The following is a 19,587-nucleotide window of genomic DNA, read 5'->3' as shown; positions in this document are numbered from 1 at the left end:
CCGCACGCTCTTTCTCTCAAAATAAATAAACGTAAAATTTAAAAAAAAAGAAAAGAAAAGAAACGGACAGACCCCACCCTGGCCTGGTCAGTTAGGGAAACTGAGTCACGCGGCGGTAGAGCTTGGCTACACGGATGTCATAGGATTTGATCGGACCCTACAAGACCCGTCACGGGACGGGAGGATTCGCGCCCCAAGCGGACGATGGGGCAGGAGGCCCTGAGCAGCCCTGGGGGTCCTGGCATCCCAATGGGCCCCTGCTATATACTCGCAGCCAGCCAGGCTCCCCTCTCCCCCTCCCAGCTGCCCCAGGGAGCAGAGGACTTGCTTCCATCTGTCAGAGGGGGAAACTGAGGCCCACGGAGGGCAGTGGAGGATACAGCACCCCGTGAAACGTCCATCCCAGGGCCCAGCCTCCGAACAAGCGAAGAAGCCGTCACGACTGATCCCGGAGGGCCCTCGAAGACGCCTCTGCCTGGCAGATTCCAGACCCGACTCCAAATTATTATCCGAGTGCCCCTCCCGATCCGGGCCGAGGGCCCCAGACACACATGCACATCCTCGAAGTTTACGCTCATTTTATTATAAAAAAATACAGAATCCAAAGTTGATTGTAATGGGGGGGGGGTCCCGGTCGCCAGCTCCAGGCATGACGCCACCACCCGCCCACGATGCCCCCTACAAAAGCCCCCCACCCGGCATCCAGGAGCCGTCTCCTGGCGGCCTCGCACCGTATATATTTATATATAATATATATAAAACACAGATCAGGAAAGGCGGGTAGGAAATATGAAATCTGTATAAATGCGGTTTGCTTCTTTAAAGTGTCGGGGGGGTGTCTTTTCTTGGTGGTGGCCCCCGTGTTTCCTTTTGTCCTGTTTTCTTTTCTCTTACAAACGTTATTAGTTCGGAGAGTAGGGGCAGGGGCTCCGACAGACACACGAGCTTATTGCGAAGTGCGGCTTCTACTCTAAAAAGTCCCCCACCCCCCCACCAAAATAAAAGTGCCCCCCTCCCGTGAAGGGGTAAGAAAAAAAGAAACTTTCCAGGCCATCCTTAGGAATACAGTAAAAATAAATCACAGTATATACTTGCTGGCTCTATTTACAGAAATGTCACGTCTTCTGGGCCTCGGGGGCGAGCGGGTGAGGCTGGGGGGACCGGGCGGGGCCTAAGCGGTTCTAAGACGTGGGGGTGGGGGCTCTGATGGGGCCAGGGCTCCACACGGGGGCTCTCTGGTGAGGCCCCCTGGAGGGAGGAGGTGGGGGGGGAGTGGGGAGTGGGGGGTGGGGGGTGGGGGGGTCTGAGGTGGGCTCTGATCCCTGGGCCGGAATTAGGGGCACGCATCCCCGGCCCCTTCCGTCTCAGACCGGCCTGTCCCAGGGCACCTGGAGGGTCGACCAGACCAGGGGTCTCCCGATCCCCGTGCCCCGGGGGGGCCAGGGACCCACGCAGCATCCACTCTGTCTCCTTCCCAAAGTTACCGGCAACAGCAAGGAATAAATTAAATTAAAAACTCAAGTCTTTCTCATTCCGCCGTAAAAGAAAAGCCCTAGCGAGAGGTTCGCGGGCTCTCCGGCACCCTGGAAGGAATGGCTTGGCCGGGAGGCTGGACAGACACCCGGCCTCTCAGGCATCAGGGCCTTTAGCCGCACCCCCCAGGGCTGGCCCTGGGGCGGTGGACAGCCCCCCCCTGCCTGGCAGGGCAGCACCAGTCGTGGGAGAAACGGAGTCTCTAGCTGGTCTCTAGGCGGGGCATCCAGGTGGGCCGGGACTAGGAGCCCAGGAGGGTCCACAGCACAGGGACGGTGCTGAGGACCAGCTGGCAGGCGCCCAAGCCACTGCACGAGTTATTGCTGGTGAAGATGGGCTCCGGGGCCTCGTACAGGGTCTCGTCTGGGGGGACACGGAGGCAGGATGGTCAGCAGGTGGCCCCCCTCCCCACGGGGCTGCCCCCCCACGCCCACAGTCTGCCTCAGCTGTCCCTCCCAGACCCGGAGATTTCTGTCCATCTCGGTCGGGGCTGTGCCTTTTGTGCAGAGCATGGCAAACAGCGGGTGCCAAATGCGTGTCCGGCGCCTGGGTGAAGTCACAAGGCTGCGGAGACCCCCCCCCCCTTCTCTGCGTGTGGCTTTGATGTTTCAAGAGCTCAGAACGTGGGCCCTTTGGCCTATCTTGGGGCACCTCCCTGGTGTTCACTCTTGGATGAAGGGAGCCACGGCCTCAGCAGAGGGCCCGGTCACGGACTTCACCCTCAGTCCCGAAGGTCTGAAATGCCGTCCTCTTTCACACGTGAGGAAACTGAGGCTCGGGGTCAGGAGCCGCCCCCGCCATCGCTGAGGTTGAGGGACTCCCCGGGCTGTGTTGGGACCACCCCCTGGCTCTGCCGAGCCCTCCGTGGGCTCTGTGGGCTCGGGACACAAGGGTGGGGGGTGAAACCCTGCACGATGCCCCGAGCACTTACTGGCTGGCCGCACGTAAACCTTCAGCCTCAGGCAGGGTCGGTCCACAGCATTGGGCGGTGTGGCAGCTGGAAGAGAGGGGGGTGGGGGTTGTGGAGTAGGGGGCTCTCAGTGCCAGAGACCTCCTGGGGCTACATCCCCTTCCCCACACTGGTAACTCGACCCTGACCCAAGGCTACGGGAGGTTCCGCCCATAAAACTCCTAACCACACCTCAAAGCCCTAGACACAATGCCCTCTATTTCCCAGAAGTCCTCCCGCATACTTCCCCTGCCCCTCCCTTTGCTGAACCCCGACCCCAGAGACTGGGGGTGCCTGTGTCTGGTTCCACGTCACCCCAAGGCAGCACAGAGCAAAGTTCGAAGGTGTTGAATGAAAATGTTTTTAACCGGTCAGGAAAAAAAAAAAAAAAAAAAATCAGTGTCACCAAATGACTGATCTGGGATCGAATACCTGCTCTCTGGTGTCTGTGGGCAACTCACCCCCTATCTGGGCCTCGTGCGTCGCACAGTGAGTGCTCTGGAAATGATTACTTCCATCTGGGAGCTCCCAGAAGCCAGTCACCCCTGGAGACAGGCTATGCGCCCACCTCGCGCGGAGAGGGACGCACCCTGCTGGAGGTCACAGGGAGGCCGAAGCGTTAGGTCCCCGCGCCTCCAATTCCACCTTTCCTGCTCCCTGCCTCTCGGCCCACACGGCCCACGGAAGCTCCCGGAGGGGCCAGGGTCACACCACAGCGGTGAGTCATGCGGGAGGCGGCCTGGGGACCCGGGTAGGGAGGGGAAGGAGGCCTGAAGCCCAGTGGGGGCCACGGGGGTTCACGTGTGACAACGGCACGGGCACACCCCCCCCACCCCGTGTGCACGACGCGGCACACGGACACGCTCAGGCCTGTCCCCCTGTCCTCCTGGTGGCCACTGCCTCTGCCCGCCCCCCAGAAGCCCCTCACGCTGGAAGATGAAGACAAAAAAGCGTGGAATAAAAATAACATTCGTCATAGAGTAATTACAATAATTATCTTTATGAAACTCCCGTCCTGGAAAGAAAAATGTAATTTTTCTCATATTACGAGGCCTTAATTTAAACACCTTCTCCCTTCCTCCACCCGCTTCTTCCTTGAATTAAAAGGAAAAAAAAAATCCAAGTAGAGCGGAAAGAACGAAGCCTCACAGAGTTGAATGTGACGCAGCGGGAAGGAGGGTAGCGAGGGGCTGCGTCTCCCCACAGCCCCAGGGGCGGACCCCGCGCCCCCCCTGGCTCCCTGCGGGCCCCCACGAGGCCGAGAGATGGGGATCTCCGTGCCCCTTGGGGTCGCAGTGGCTCTGCAGAGGCATCAGCCCCACACCAACGCGGGCTCCCCGATGCCCCCATGCCGGTGGGGACAACGCCTAGACTCCCGCGTTCCCGGCTAAGTCCCTGCAGAGTAACGGGCTGCCAAGGGCACAGCAGCGTCCTGTCCCCAGACCCTGCCATTGGCACTTTAGGGGGAGGAAGAAGGATGCCCCTGGAATCCCTCCCCCCTCCCATGTGCAGCAGAGCCAGGGACAGCCTCCCTCAGCCCCGCCCACTCGCCCCGCGGGGCTGTGCCTGAGGGTCCCCAAGCCCTGAAAAGCAGCTCCCACAGTCCTCGGGGGATCTTGGGCCAGGTGGGCCTGGTGGGGGGGAGATGGTGGGGGAGGGTGGCCGGGGGAGGGCCTGGGAGCTCCCTGCCCAAGCCAGGGTGTGATGGGCAGAACCCGAGCTCTGCCTTCGCCCCTGGCTTTGACCATGCTCCCCTCCCCCACCAGAGTCCCTACACCCATTTCCCTGGCGGTGGGGGGGGGGGGGGGGGGCAGTGACCACCCCTGATCTCGGTGCCCGCAAGTTGATGGTGGAGCCCAAAGGCCCAGTGGCTTGATCCAGAGACAGGTCACAGAGGGGCATCTGCGGGTCTGTGACCTCAGCCCCACTCTGAGCCTCAGTTTCCCCATCTGAAAATGGGAACTCTAGATAGTGAGGCCTCTGGGGCTGGCGAGAAGGATGATTCCATTCAAGCGCTTGACCCGGGAGACACAGAGGCCAAGGCTGGGCCAGACCCCACCCCCCCTGCACCCCCGGCCCCCCTCGTGCATCCCCCCCCCGGCCCCCCTCCTGCACCCCCCCCCCCCCGCCCCCCGCCCCCGCACTCACAGATGTAGTAGTACTCGTGTCCCGGACGGAACTCGAAGCCGAGGGAGAAGGGCGTGAAGAGCTGGAACTTCTCCGAGAACTTGAGCGGCCCCCCGGGCGCCGCGGGCCGGTTGCACTCCCAGCGCTTGAAGCCGCGCTGCCGGTGGTCGCAGGACGCGTGGCCCTCGCCGTTGACCATGTACAGAACGTAGTGCTCCATGCGCTCGGCCGGCGGCAGCGGCGCCCCGTAGTGCGGGCAGTAGATGTCCAGGTAGTCGTTGATGCTGACCTCCACCGTGTAGCCCCCGCCGTCGTCCGCCGCGCCCGCGTGGAACCTGGGCCCCGCGGTCCGCGCGCGGGGAGGGGGGGGCGGGGAGCACGAGGGGCGCCGGGTCAGCGCCGGCGGTTGCGGGCCGGGCCGGGGGCGGGGCCGGCGCGGGCCCACGTGCCCCACCCCCTCCCCCTCCCCCCCCAGGCCGCCCGCCTCGCCGGGCATTCTGGGTAACCGCATGCAACGCGGCAGGTGCGGAGCCCCCGGGACCCAGCCTCCCTCCCGTAGGCCGCGCGTCCGGGCCCTTCCGTGACGGGGCCGGCACAAGCTGCCCCCGCTCCCCGTTACGAAGTCCCTCTCCAAATAAACGTTACTGCTTGACTGCCACGTCCCCTCCTCCAGGCAGCCCCCAGGCTGCCCACCACAGGCAGCCGCCGTAGCTCTTCCTCGGCAGATCTGACTGCCAAGGCGGCACAGGTGGGTGGGGCCTGGAGCTGGGTGTTCTGGACCCCTCTCCTAGCGTCAGTTTCCTTGCGGGGGGCGGGGGGGGGGGGCAGGGTTTGGCGTGAAGGTCGCCCCAGCCCAGCTCAGAGGTGCTCTGGGTTCCGCCCCCAGCCTCAACTCCTTACGTCCAGTGTGACTCCAGCAAGTCCGGGGATCTCCCTCCAGGGCCTCTGCGACTTGACAATTGCCCCCCAACCTCCCGGTCACCTCACCAGGTTCCCCACCCCTGCCGCCTCCGCCCCTCAGCCCCGCTTCCCAGCCTTTGCCCTGGAGGTCCCAACTGTCAGGCAGCCTGTGCACGCAGCCTTGGGGAGCCCCCCCAGACCCAGCTTCGCCTGGCAAGGATGGAGGTCAGCTCCCCCCACCATCACCGCCTCGGGCCACAGCGACAGGAGCCCTTAGATCTCCCGGACGCGGTCTCCTGGGTCCCTGTCATGTAAACGCAGCCTGGACCGAGGAGGGACAAGGGGGCCTCCGGAGAGGAGCTTTATTAGCACATAAAAGGCCTAAAAGCAGAGGAGGGGTGGGAAGCCCCTTCTCCCTCTCCGTACAGGCATGGAAACTGAGGCCCAGTGAGGGTCGACAGCAGAAGGGGCCCAGGCTGCTTGGACCCCAGCTTGGCCACGCCACGCCTCTGTGGCCCAGTCCGCGGGAGGGAGCCGAGGTGCGGCCCCCATGCCGGGCAACTGGGCGGGGGGCAGGATTATCAGCCGGCATTGGCTGCCCCCCTGCAGCCCGGAGGCTCTGTGCCAGGTCGGGGCGGCTCCGGGGACCCCAGAGGGGGGAGTGAGGCAGCGGGAGACCTTGCTCACTCGTGCCTCAGTTTCCCAACCTGACCCAGGAGATCTCGTGGGGATGTCAAGTCTGCGGCTGAGGCGCAGACTCCCGAGAATTCCAGCTCGGAGAGTCGGAGGGAGCAGACTCACCTCCAGCCCTTCCCTGCTCTCGGACCGCCCAGGAATGGGGGGCTCTGCCCACCCCCACAGAAGTGGGACGCTGTTTGCAGATTCAGTGAATACAGCAGAGAGACTCAGGGAGTGGAGGTCAGTTGGGGGCTGCAGGTAGTTCTGTGTTCAGGCTCGGGCTTGCACCCAGCTAGGTCTTGTGGTTCATTCTCGTCTCAAGCCTCAGTTTCCAACTCTGTACAGTGGGGACAGTCCTTGAGAACACCAGTCGTGTACATAGCAGGCCCTGCACAGAGGCAGGGCAGCCCAAAGTCAGGCTGGGACAGGGTCAGGGTCAGGCTCACAGCAGGGTCAGGCTGGGACCAGGGTCAGGCTAGGTCAGGGTCAGGCTCACAGCAGGGCCAGGGTCAGGACCAGGGTCAGGCTCAAAGCAGGGTCAGGGTCAGGCTGGGACAGGGACAGGGTCAGGCTGGGGTAGGGTCAGGCTGGAGCAGAGTCAGGGTCAGGCTCACAGCAGGGCCAGGCTGGGGCAGGGTCAGGCTGGGACAGGATCAGGCTGGAGCAGGGTCAGGGCCAGGCTGGGGCAGGGCCAGGCTGAGACAGGGTCAGGGTCAGGCTTGGACAAGGTCAGGATCAGGCTGGGATAGGGACAGGGTCAGGCTCACAGCAGGGTCAGGATGGGACCAGGGTCAGGCTAGGTCAGGGTCAGGCTCACAGCAGGGCCAGGGTCAGGACCAGGGTCAGGCTCAAAGCAGGGTCAGGGTCAGGCTGGGACAGGGACAGGGTCAGGCTGGGGTAGGGTCAGGCTCATACCAGGGCCAGGCTGGGTCAGGGTCAGGCTGGGACAGGATCAGGCCGGAGCAGGGTCAGGGCCAGGCTGGGGCAGGGCCAGGCTGAGACAGGGTCAGGGTCAGGCTTGGACAAGGTCAGGATCAGGCTGGGATAGGGACAGGGTCAGGCTCACAGCAGGGTCAGGATGGGACCAGGGTCAGGCTAGGTCAGGGTCAGGCTCACAGCAGGGTCAGACTGGGACCAGGGTCAGGCTAGGTCAGGGTCAGGCTCACAGCAGGGCCAGGGTCAGGCTGGGACAGGGACAGGGTCAGGCTGGGGTAGGGTCAGGCTGGAGCAGAGTCAGGGTCAGGCTCACAGCAGGGCCAAGCTGGGACCAGGGTCGGGCTAGGTCAGGGTCAGGCTCACAGCAGGGCCAGGGTCAGGACCAGGGTCAGGCTCAAAGCAGGGTCAGGGTCAGGCTGGGACAGGGACAGGGTCAGGCTGGGGTAGGGTCAGGCTGGAGCAGAGTCAGGGTCAGGCTCACAGCAGGGCCAGGCTGGGGCAGGGTTAGGCAACGACCGTGCCCATCCCTTGGGCTGCCCCTCGGCTGGCCAAGCACGGGTGTCTCACGGACTGGCTGTGTTCTCTGGCCGCTTGGGCGAGATCGATGCAAAAGCCACTCCAGGCTTTTTCAAAAGTCGTTTTCGCTCCTTCCCAGCCCATTGAAAGCCCCATTGATCAGCCAATCGATGACAGCCGTGGCCAAGCGCCTGCCAGGACCACCCGGGCCCGACCCTGCAGGGGAGGTGGAGGTGGGGAAACCACGGTGTGGGGGGAGGGGGCGTACAGGACCGGCCGCCGTGCAGGCCGCGGCCCCCTCTGGTCCTCAGTTTCCCCTCTCCTCCCTGGCCTCTGCTGCAGGGATGTATGCTCAGCCTGAAAGGGAAGAGCTCAGCTCTCTGCGGAGCCTCGCAAGACGAATGGACTCGAGGGTGGGGCTGCCGGGGCATCGCCGACTCCCCACCCCACCCCTGCCCGTGCTTCTCCATGGTGCCTGCCTCCCCTGCGCTGGACCAATATCTTGTTCTCCTCTCCCGTTTAATCTCCCGAAAAACGTCCAAAAGCGAGGCTGCTTTGCTGGCTCAGAGGCTGGATGCTTGGGCCCTGCCAGGCGGGCCAGGCTCCTGGCCTCCCCCAATCCGGGGCTCGCTTTTCTGAGTGTAAATCAGACCCACTGACTCGCTGACTCAGAGCTCCCCCATCGCTCAGAATAAAACCCACGGTCCTCCGGGTCACGAGGCCCGTATGGCCTCACTGTTCCCACCCAAGTTGTCCCCCATCTGCCCCCAGCTCGCTCCTTCCAGCCACACCAGCCTTCTGGCTGCTCCGGTTCCCACCCCAGGGCCTTTGCATGTGCTCCTCTGCCCAGCCTGCTCTCTCCCGCCTCCTGCACCTCATCACATATCTCATTCCAACATCGTCATATTTTTACCTTTACACAGTCTGCTGTCTGTCCCCCCCCCCCCCCCTCGACCCCGGACCCTGGGGGCCAGCCTCCTTCTCCACCCCTTTCCCTCACTGCCGGCACAGGCCTCGTGCACAGTGCCTCCGCACGTTTGTTGATCAAACAAAGGCCAAAGATTCAAGGTCTTTGAGGTGCCAGAGTCACAGGGAGCAGACAGTGACCCACACATGGGGTGAGGACCCCTGGCAGGTGCGTCCCAGAAGAAGCCCCCACCCCCCCAGCTCTGGCTGCCTAAGCGGACCATTGTTTTCCCCTCCCCGGCTCTAAAATAGCGATGGCCTTGCTGCGTTGGCATTTCCCGGTTCCAAGTTGGCGGGCAAACCAGGGGCGGGCGCCTGGCCCCTACTCAGGGTGGCGCCTGTGCGGGGGAAGGGCCCAACCCCAAAACCAAGCCGGTGCAAGCAAGACAAAGCTTTCATTTTCTCCATTAGTGAGGAAGCCTGATATGCAAATGCTCCATGGGAGCAACAGAGAGAGATAAAAACTCTCACTAAGGGGTTAATGACTGACTTGGGACGGGTTCCCAGACAGAGGGCTCCTGAGGCTTTCAGACGTACAGCCCTTCCCCTCCCGTGCCACACCTTCACCCCCACTCTCGTTCACCCTGCCGGCTGCTGCCAACGTGCACTCCTCCAGGCAGCCCTCCCAGCCCCTGGCGGACCCGAGCCTGCCCGCCAAACCCACCCCTACCCTGCAGCCGCAGGGGCAGCTAATTAGCTCCAATCGGGCCATTGTCAAGTCATTAGACGCTAATAGCAAAGCAACTAATTAGGAGTCTCGCCAAAAATGGGAGTGGGGAGGGCTGTGCCACCCCCCCAGACTAGAAGTTGAGGCAGGGGTGAGGCGCCAGCAAGCTGAAGCCCACCCTGCCAGCTGCACTTGGGACCAGCTCCCTGGTCTGAACCCAATCACGCCGCCTAGTGACCAAGACCCCAGGGAAGGACACACCCAGGCGGGCCCTGGGTGGGCAGCAGGGTCCCGAGGCCCAGGCCGGGGCAGGGTCAGCCCCTCCCCACCGCCATCCCCGGCGAGGCCCAAGACCTCGGCACGCACCCCCAGCTTTCTGAGGGGTCGAGAAGACATTCCCCACCTGAGGCCTGGCCACCTTCCTTCTGCTGCGGCGAGGGGTTTGGGGGGGGGGGAGCTCCGGTGCTGGGGGGAGCCTCAGAGAAACCCGGGCCCCCAGGTGGTGCGGGGTCAGCCCCGGGGAGGCTGTGTGCGGAGGGGGTGGGTAACTGAAGCAACGACCCGACCCCGGAGCTGAAGCCAGAGGTCAGCCCCGCCTCTGGGCCCCGGGGTCAGCAGCACACAGGACGTGGCTGTCCTGGAACCCCCCCCCCCACCCCCACCCCCCAGTGTCCTCAGCCGGCCTTGGACGCAGCAGCCTCTAGGACTGGGGACAGCCCGACCGGCCCGCCTTCCCCGGAGCCATGGGTGAGTCACTGTCTCCGGGTCCGTGAAAGGGAGGCATAACGGGGTGGGCAGATCGGACGGGTGCGTGGCTGTGGCTGGGCCGGCCGAGGGGGCAACTTGGCTCGTGTAGTGAACGGAGCCGGAGCCGCTTGAAACCAAAATCCCCAGGTCCAACAGGGCGACCGAGGCGTGGCGGCCGAGCCCCCAGGGCGCAAGAGAACAGGCATGGGGGCGAGACCCCGGCCAGGGCTGGCCTGCCAAAGTGTGGCGACGTGGGGACCGAGCTGTGCCGGTGCACCTAGCTGTCATCCGTGTGGAGGCCAAGACGTGGCATGGGGTCCGGGGGTGTGGGGGGGGGGCACAGCCGAGCCCTCCCCCTGGACCCATCTCCAAAGGAGAAAAGTCCCCCCAAAGCCACGCCACGGGGCAAGGCTGGCCGCGTCTCCCGCTCCTGAGGGTAAGGAGAGGGGTGCGGGCCCGGCTTAGGGGTTGCGGGACGGGACGATGGAAGGAGACGGCCGGGCCCTCAGAAACACCGCCCCCCCAGACCCCGTGAACGCATGTGCTGCCCCAAGAACCACGTCCACGGGTGACCCCGAGGGGCCCGCAGACCTCACGGAGACGTGTGGGGAGGCCCGGAGGTCAGAGCTGCCAGAGCCAACGCAGGCACAGCGCCCCAAGGGGAGGCACCGAGGCTGGGGACAGGGAAGGCCCGGCTGCCCGTCAGACCCCAGAGGCAGACCCGGACAGAAGTTGCCCAGGCCCGTAGTGGGGGGAGTGGGGGGGGGGCGGCCCTCAGAACTGCCCCCCCCCCCCCGGCCCCCTCAGCTGTTTCTCGCCCTGTCCTTCGGGCTGGACCGTCGCTGTCCATGCAGATTTGGGGTCCAGCCCCAGAAGCCCCTGTGTTCACCCGCAGGAGCTGCCTCGGTTTCCCTCTCTGTCGGGGACGTCTGAGCCCCTGGGGTCACGCCGGGGCCTTGCCCGGCCACAAGGGCCCTGCCACCGTCTGCTGACCGCCACACCTGTCGGCCCCCACTTACGGAGACGCGGAGGCTCCGGGCGGCCCAGCCGCCTGCCTGAGCTCGGGCCCGGGCTCCCCGCGGCCCCACCCTCGGCCCCGGGTGCCCAGACCCAAGCGGTCTCGCCCTCCAAGCTCTGAAAGCCAGGCAGACTGACCTCTCTCGAACAAAACCAAAAACCCTCCTACAGCAAAATATGGCATCACCCGGTCAAAGCCACTTCTCCCCGGGGCCGCGGGCAGGGCTGCAGCGCCACGGGGACCGGGGAGGCCCGACGCCTCCACCGTGGGAAAGACCCTCTCCAGTCGCCATTTTCCTACCTGCACCCCCACACGCGGAAGCACACGCAGCCCCCTTCAAACGCTCCCGCGGCCCCGAGCCGCCAGGTGCGGGTTTGTTCCGGGCCCACAGCCCCCGCCCGCATCGGCACCACGTGCACGGGCAGGCCCGCGCTCGCCACTCGGGTGGGGGACTCGGGGACAGCGGGCGCCCTGCACAGTCCCCCGGCGAGGACCCACCCGGCTCGAGGAGGGGACAGAGGAGGAGAGCCAGCCGTGCCGCCATCACCAGAACCGTCCGCCCCCTCACCGGGGGCCCTGGGACGGCCGGGGCCGGGCCGCACGCGCGGCCACACGCGTGCCCTCCGCTCACAGATGCGCTAAAGACACACGTGTGCGCCCCCCGCGCGCACACACACACACACACACACACACACCCGTCCTCCCCGGTGCAGACACGCACACGCGGACGGGCACACGCACCCCCGGGCACGCGCATTCCACGCGCAGACGCGCCGTGCAAACACGTGCACGCACTCTGGCACAATCACGCACGCGCGTGTGCAAACATGCCAGAGCCGGGAGGCACACGCGTCACCCTGCCACGCAGGCGTGTGTGTGAGCGACCCCTGCACGCCGCGGGAAAAAGCACGCGAGTGCACGCGGCGACACAGGCGGAGACACAGAAGCCTGAGCCGGAGGCGCGCCGACCTTCCCCACACACACAGCACGAGCCCCCCGCGGCGGCACACGCGGCCCCGCCGGAGGGCCCAGTCCCACCCGGCCGCGGACAGGTGCAAGGACCAGGGAGGGGCCGGCGCGCGGCCGGCGTGCGGGGGTGACCCGCCTGCGGGTGGCTGACCCGGACAGCGGGGCCCCACCCTGCCGCGGCGGTGATGGTGGGTGCGGGGCTCGCTCGGCCACGTCCACCAGCCGCGTGTGCGCAGGACATGCGCTGCACGGCAGGAGGATGTGACTGGGAAAACAGAGCCACATACTTATTACCTTGGTGCAGGTACGAGGCCGGCCCCGGGCACGCGTGGCCGGCCTCACCGCGCCACTGCCTGTCCGTTCCCCACATGAGCACACCCGTCCCTCCAGCTCCTGCACGACCGCCTGCCCCCCACCCCAGTGTGCCCAGCCCTCGCTCTGACCCCTTCCCTGCTGTGCCTTTTGTGTGCGCCCCTTCTCTTGGGCACCCCCCCCCCATCTCCTCCACCTGCCGCCGCACCGATCCGTTACTAACCCAGCCGGGTCTCTCGTCTCTACCCGCGGGACTGCCGCCAGCTCCAGGCCTGCTCGCGGACCCTGCACCTCTGCCCTGGGCAGCCGCCCCCGGGGAAATCACCATTCCTGGGTGCCCTTGGACCCGAGGCCCGACACCGCCCCTCCTCCCGTGTCCGACACGCACCCTGTCACCGGCTGCAGGTTCCAGGCCAGCCGGCCCCGGGCAGCGAACCTCCGGAGAGGTCCCTGGGCCACCGAGGCCCTCGGGCAGCTGGTCGGAACAGGACTGTCAGGTCAGCAGCAGGAGGCGCTCGGGTGTGAGGCCAGAGCCGGGCACCTGGGGCTGCCTTGTCCCCCCCCCCCGCCCCCGGCCGGGATCCTGTCCACAGCCCTGTGGCAGGTGGGGCGGCAGGCGGCCCCAACCACCCCCTTCCGTCCCCATTCGAGGCTCCTCGTGTGTTTGGCGTTTGCTAGAACAAAGGACAGGCCATGCCTGGGACGGAGATTCCAAAGCTGAAACCAAAAACTTGGGCCGGGGAGGCGCTGCCCGCTGGGCTCCCCCGCTCGGCCGCAGGGAAGAGCCTTAATCAAACCCACATGTGACCAGCAGGGCAAGGCGGCCAGGGAACCCGCTCCGCGGTGGCCTGACTGTCCCTGTGCAGCCCGGGGTCTTGGCCCTCAGCCCCGGGGCCCAACCCCACAGCTGAGCAACTGAGGGGGGCGTCTGGGTGCGCTCCCTGCCCCCCACGGCAGGACAGTGGCTACCCTTGTCCCAGAGCCTGCCTCAAAGACGGCCCTTTATGCAACTTTCTGCCCGACAGTAACGGGATGGCAGAGGACAGTGAGGGTGTCTTGACCGGCACTTGAAAGGGAGAGAAAGTGACCAGTGGCAGAGGGGCAGGAAGCAGAGAGGCTGGCCTCCTCACTCCCATTCGCAGCCCAGCCGGCCCTGGGAACGCCGTGGGAGCCTGGGTGCTGGGGCTGACCCCTCGGAGTGCTGGGCTCCAAACCCCATCTCCCGTGGGCCCCCCGGCCTTGGAGAGCTGGCGGTGGCCCAGAGGCTTCTGCAGATATCCAGGACATGGTCAGTTACCAGCAAACTTTTCTCAGTCGGATTAGCGGGGACTCCGGCTGCCCCCCAAACTGCACTTAGCGCTGGGCGCCGAAGGGGTTGCGCAGGCGGCCAGGACACCGCAGCCAGGCGTAGCAGGCTGGGCACGAGGCCACCTGGGTCCCGACCTCCGCTCCTCTCCCCTCACCGTGACCTTGAGCCAGCCACGCGTGCATTCTGTGCCTCAGTTTCCCCATCAGCACCGGGAGGACGGGAGAGGATGCCGCCGGGCCAAGACTCCCAGGACCGCTCCTGGGTGCCTCAGTCTCCCCACCTCTACAAAGCCAGGACCTTGGGCCCCCTGGAGCGAAGACGGTCCTGGTTTGGTAGGGAGGAACAGATCAACTTCCCCGAGTTCACGTGGGGACCCACCCGCAGGACGCGCCCACGGACCCCTTGCCCCGGGGGGAGGGGGAGGCCGCGGTCCCCACCCGGCACAGTTCGGCGATGAGGTTCCCCGGGGGATCTCCACGAACTCCGACGCCGGCAGGCGTCCCCGGAGAGGCCCCAGGATGGGGGACCCCCAAGTCCGGGAAAGGAACTCGGGGCCGCCCAGCTTCGGAGGGTCCCCCCCGAACTCCGGGGGCTGGCGGCGCTCTGGGCGCGCAGGGCGTCCGGTGGGGCGCCCTGCGCGTGTGCGGGGGGGAGGATGCACGAGGAGCGGGAGCGCCCCGAACTCCGGGGCGCCGGAACTCCCTGGGGGCTCCCGCCGGGGCCCGCCGGCGCCCCCCGCCCCCGAGGCGGAGCGCGCTCGGGGGCCGCCCAGAGCCCGGGGCGCGGAGGCCCGGCCGGGGCGGGGGGCGCCCGGGGCCCCCGGCGCCGCCTCCCCGCGCGCGGCCGCGCTCACCTGGGGTTGCTGCGGTTCCAGTAGACGGCGTAGCGGTCCGAGTTGGCGCGGGCGGCGTCCTCGGCGCGCGCGAAGGGCGGCGGCGGCGGCAGCGGCAGCAGCAGCAGCAGCAGCGGCAGCAGCGGGCGCTGCGCGGGCGCCATGGCCCCGGTCCGGCCGCCGCGCTCGCCTGGCCGCCGCCTGCCAGCGGTCTCCGCCTCCTCCGCCGCCGCCGCCGAGCGGGCGGGCTCGGGGCGGGCGGGAGGAGGGCGCGCCGGCGCTTGGAGATCCCCGGCCGCCCCCCCCCGCCCGTGCGCGCGCGACCTCGGGCGCCGAGAAGGCAGGCGGCGGGCGGGCGGGGCGCCGGGGGTCCTACCCGGGCGCCGGCCCCCCGGCCGCGCGGACTCTCGCAGCGCGGGCGGCCGCCGCAGCCGCCGGGGAGGGGCCGGGGCTCCGGCCTTTGTCCCGCCCGAGCGCCGGGAGGGCCGCGGGCGCCCCCTCCTGCCGTGCCCCGGCCACGCGGGGGCCGGGCAGGGGTGGGGGGATGGCCCCCCTCCTGCCTCCGCCGCGCCCACCCCACCCCCCACCCCGGGCCAGAGCGTCCCCGACTCGTCGTGGGGCTGCCTGCCGTGGGCAGCCCTGGGGTCCTGCCCCCCTCCCCGCCCCCCCGGAGACGCCCAACTCCGGGGGGCCTCGAGCCACCACGGACGCCCCCATCATCCTCACAAGGGTCCCCTGCGCTCCTCTCCCTCAGGACAGCAAGGCGGTCTGCGGAGCCTGGCCCCCGGGGCAGGAGGAGGCACAGAGACGACTCACCCCCTCTCCGTCCCACCGTCATTCAGTCATTCCAACCCAGACCCCAAATCCTAACCTCGGCGAGCTAACCGGCTTCATGCCTCCCTGTTCCTCCTGGGCAGGTGTTTTCGGCACATGCTGGCCCGAGTGCAAAGGCTGGTCCACCACTGCCTCCCTGGGGGACCTCAGGGCAGTCACTTGTCCTCTGTGGGCCTCTGTTTCCTCTCCTGGGAAAAGGAGCAACAGTCTCTGCTTCAGCTCCTGAGCGTCGGGGGCACAGAACAGGTGCCCACTACACAAGGGATCCGCCCGAGCCACTCAGGGTGGGATCCAAGCCGCCCAAGGTAGGATCCAGGCCAACAGCAGATGAAGTCCATACACAGATGAAATCCGACCCGGGAGCAAGACAGAGAAGGGCATCCGGGCACAGTGCACGGCTTCAGCGGGCCCAGCGTGGTGGCTCCTGGGGAGCCCACTGGGGACCTGTTCCTTCGTTTTCCGGTCTTATGCATGCCACAGCCTCTGTCACCAGACTCTGAGTTTATAGAGGTACTCTGTCACCAAGTGGCGGCTGGAAACTGCCAGTGGTGCCCAGCTGGGGTCCACCTCTCTGGATTTGTTTCACTTGCCCAGGCCTGGTGAGAGTGAGACCAGAGCCCTTGAACTAGAAGGTCCCCACGGGAGGGAATGTCGCAGGTCCTCGTAACAGGAACCATTAGAGGCCAGAGACCGGCAAACTAACCTTCACCCCAGCAAAGTGGATGGACCCACGCCAGCCACGTCCCTCCAGGGTGTTGGGGGGCACACGCCACACGACGCCTGAGTTTCTGCCCCCCACCCCTTCCCAACCTTTGCTCAGGCTGTGCCCTGAGAGTACCTCCCTTTTTTGTGCCATTCAAATTCTGATCATCCATCAAGGCCGGTCCCTGCCCGTGCTTCCCGCCCCACCCCCCACGCCCCCCCCCCCCCCCCCCCCCCCCCCCCGCCACGAGGAGGTTCTCGGTCCTCTGTCCCCTGGAGAACTCAGCCTGCCTGTCCTGGGTGTTGTTCTCTTACCTGACTGCGGGTACCCGAGTCCCAGGGCTGGCCCTTCAAATAGACTCTCCGGATGCCCCTGGCGTGAGGGCCTGGGCTTCCAGCAACACGGGCCCAGCTCAGCCCAGGATGACGGGTCTGGCCCTTTGGAGAGCACAAGGGTGGTGGCGGCCCCCAGTGAGGAAGTCCCCCTTGCACAGCTACAGAGGCGGAGCCTGGCCCAGCCCAGTGTCCCGCCTTCTGGAAGCTGCCACTGTTGTCCCACTTGATGGGACCTCATAGTTGGGGCTGGGGTCTCTTCTGTCAAAGCCAGCAGGACGTGAGCCTGCAGGGGGTCAGGGAAACAGAAAGGGCACACCACACAGGGAGGACGCCTCGGCGAAGGCCCAGCAATGGGGCTGCTCATTTGCATGCAGGGGCCACCAAGGCAAGAGCCGCCACTGCCGCTGCCGAGCGGATTTGAGCTGAAGCTCTGTTTTCCTTCTGTTCTTGTCTCTCTCTCAAGGTCAGAGCCAGAGCAGGGACAGGAACAAAGGCGCGCGTCCCCCATTCAACCTCCCTGCGCCCGCCGGCCGCTCCTGGAGGCGGGGCCCTGGGGAGGGGAGGGCAGGGCAGCTCCAAGGCCTGGCCCCAGGCAAGGTGGGGGTGGGGGCACAGGACCCGCTGCTCCAGGGGACTCCTGCCCCCCGGGGGGGGGGGCACTGTGGGCACCTAGGAGGCCCTGTCCCCTCCCAGGGCCAGTGGCCACCCCAGCCTCCAGGCACAGCCAGTGTGGGGGGCGGGGTCATTCTGGAGTAAGCTTCCTCTGGAGTCAAGGGTCAGAGATCAGGTTTACTCTGGGGACAGGGGTCAGTCTGGGGCTCAAGGCTCAGTGAAAGTCAGGGGTCATTCAGGGTCGGCTGTCAGCCCTGGGCTCAGATCCAGGACAGGGTCTCCGATGGGGTCTGCCCCTGTCTACCCTGCTCTGCACTCTCGGGCTGGGGGGTCTGCTCCAGACTTGGGGAGGGTCCTGCCAAGGCCAAGCTCAGACTTGGCTCCTAGCCTGTGTCTGTCACCCCTGGTCCAGCACCTGCTGCCTGCTGCCGGCCGACCCCTGGCCCGCAGGGCGAGTCCCCACGGCTTGGGGTCAGTGTCCAACACCCTTGCACCTTCAGAGGCCACAGTGCCAGGGAAGAAGCTAAAACCGCGTGGCGTTAGTGTCTCACTAAATAACCAATGGGACCGAATGTACCTGCCGCCCCGGCTCTGGTGGTCTTCAGAGGCCCCACTCCTCCCCGCGCGGCAGGTGCAAAGAGTGAAGCCGGCAGAGGAGCCCCCCAGGTCCCGGGAAGACGCCCCGCCTTGACCGCTGACGCGGGCCCAGCTCCCACCTGTCCCTGTTTCCCAGACGGGCAACTGAGGCCGGGGTCAGGCCGGGACTCAAGCTGCACAGCGAGTCGTCAACCAGGAGCCCGAGACTCCAACCTGGCCGCGTCCAGCATGTGTGGTGGCCTGCGGGGCAATCGAGGTACCGGGAGGGGCCGGGAGGGGCCTGGGCCGTGGGTCTGGACCCCCCGACCTGGCACAGGCTAGGGACCCGCTGCGGTGACCCCCGTGTGCGAACCCGAGTGCATGTGCACGTCCTGCGTGCCTCCCACACGTGAGCGTCTGCGCCGTGTACCGGGCCTGCCTGTGAGCACAGGAAGCCCCTCCCGCGCTCGCCCGCGTGCACACAGGGGCCCCCCTTTCATCCCGGGCTGACGGGCCCCTCTCCTGGCTTTTAGCCGCTGAGAACTTCCTGCTAACAGTGCATTAACCTCGGCGGGCGGGGGCTGCCAGTTACTCGGCGCTAATGCTGGGGGGGTGTGGGGGGGGGGGGCGTGGAGACCGCTGCTGACAGGCACGAGGGCCGGGAAGCGGGCAGTGCACCCACCCTGCCCGGACTGGGGTGGGCGCGCGGCGGCCGGGCTTGGGGCGGGGGACGGGGGACAGGCAGTGTGTTCCCAGCTCCGGATGGCAGAGCGCGGGGTCTCTCCTGACCTCATTAGAGTAATTAACGTGCCTTTTGAAGCTCGAAAAATCGCTCAGAGCTGTGGGAAGGGGGCGCAGATCACAGGGCGGGAGAGCCGGGGACGGTGTCTGCGTGCCTGTTAAAAGCGTGTCCCAGTGGGTCTGACGCAGAGAGACAGACGGAAACCAAGACCAAGTGAAAGAGACCATGCAGGTGGAGAGAAACACAAAGGAGGTTCAGAGTCAGAGAAAGAAACGCAAGGACAAAAACAGAAAGACAGAAACGAGTGGAGAGACCCACGGTGGGGGGACACGTGGAGAAAGAGCCAGAGCCAGAAGGGCAGGGCGTGGGGGACATCTCTGGGGCCTGGCCTCATTTTTGCCACCTTCCCCAGAGGACCTGCTGGGCCCTCAGTGCGGGACCCTCCCAAAGAACAGCATGGGAGGAGCAGTCGGGGAGGACTTCCTGGAGGCAGCAACTGGTCAGCACAGGAGAAGGGTGAAACGTGAGATTTGGAGTGTGGGAAGGCCAAGAGAGATGCCTAGGGAAGCAGACTAGGGACCCGAGCAGAACACCCCAGCTGGAGAGAAGGCTGGCCAGCTGACATGATGGAAATGGCTTCTCTGCGCCCTGGCAGCAGGCAGGGATGCAGGCTTGGCGTGGTAGGGCAGGCCAGCTGGCCTGAGCGGTGGACGGGCCCAAGAGCCGAGAGATCCCTAGTAGGCAGCAGGCTCAGTCCACGCCACCACGGACACGGGGACAAGGCAGGGCTCAGGATGAAGCAGGGGACACGGAGAGCCCACCGGTACAACAGCTTGGTTCCACCTCCCTCCCACCCAACCCTCTGCGGGCCAGCAGGGGACGCCGGACGGCACGAGGCTGCCACCTGGTGGCAGCTCCTCACGACGACACGGCTGTGGCAACTCGGGCCAATGGGCAGCCCCGGGGCGGGGCGGGGGAGACCTCAGGCTGGGCAGCCGCAGGCCAGCCCCTCCCCTCTGACTCTCCACCACCAGGGCTCCAGGTTTAAGGTGGCACAGAGCAGGGAGCCCGAGCAAGGACTGTGCACGGGAACAGGAGTTCTCTCTGGGCCTTTACCCCAGCAGGGGAGCGCACGTCTCCCCCTTCTCTCCGTCTACCTCGCAGGCTTCCTCACTGGGCCTTCGGGCAGCTGGGGGCAAGTCCAGAGAAGCCCAGCTTGGTCACAGGTGGGAGGACGGGGACCCACACGGAGCCCCGCTCTGTTGCCCACCCACCGCTCACGAGTTAGCACCCAGGGTCGGGCCCCACGCACAGATGAGCGCCGGC

At 66.4% G+C, this 19,587-nt stretch overlaps 1 protein-coding gene across 2 annotated transcripts; it reads right to left on the bottom strand.

The window, feature by feature from the left end:
• Nucleotides 1-1,292: 1,292 nt before the first annotated feature.
• Nucleotides 1,293-16,933, bottom strand: EFNA2 (ephrin A2). Of its 2 annotated transcripts, XM_042927810.1 has the most exons (5): nucleotides 16,311-16,933; nucleotides 15,331-15,481; nucleotides 4,631-4,944; nucleotides 2,465-2,530; nucleotides 1,293-1,896 (listed from the first exon to the last, which is right to left on the bottom strand). In XM_042927810.1, exons 1-5 carry the CDS (start codon nucleotides 16,837-16,839, stop codon nucleotides 1,775-1,777), a joined length of 1,182 nt encoding a protein of 393 aa, XP_042783744.1. In that variant the 5' UTR covers nucleotides 16,840-16,933; the 3' UTR covers nucleotides 1,293-1,774. The 2 variants fall into 2 exon arrangements, with proteins under 2 accessions (XP_042783744.1, XP_042783746.1); XM_042927812.1 differs by lacking the exons at nucleotides 15,331-15,481; nucleotides 16,311-16,933 and adding an exon at nucleotides 14,481-14,623.
• Nucleotides 16,934-19,587: the final 2,654 nt, after the last annotated feature.

The sequence above is a fragment of the Panthera leo genome, chromosome A2 (genome assembly GCF_018350215.1).
Source record: "Panthera leo isolate Ple1 chromosome A2, P.leo_Ple1_pat1.1, whole genome shotgun sequence".
NCBI classification, from domain to species: domain Eukaryota; kingdom Metazoa; phylum Chordata; class Mammalia; order Carnivora; family Felidae; genus Panthera; species Panthera leo.
Note: the sequence above shows the minus strand (reverse complement) of the source record. Positions and strands in the feature narration are given on the sequence as shown.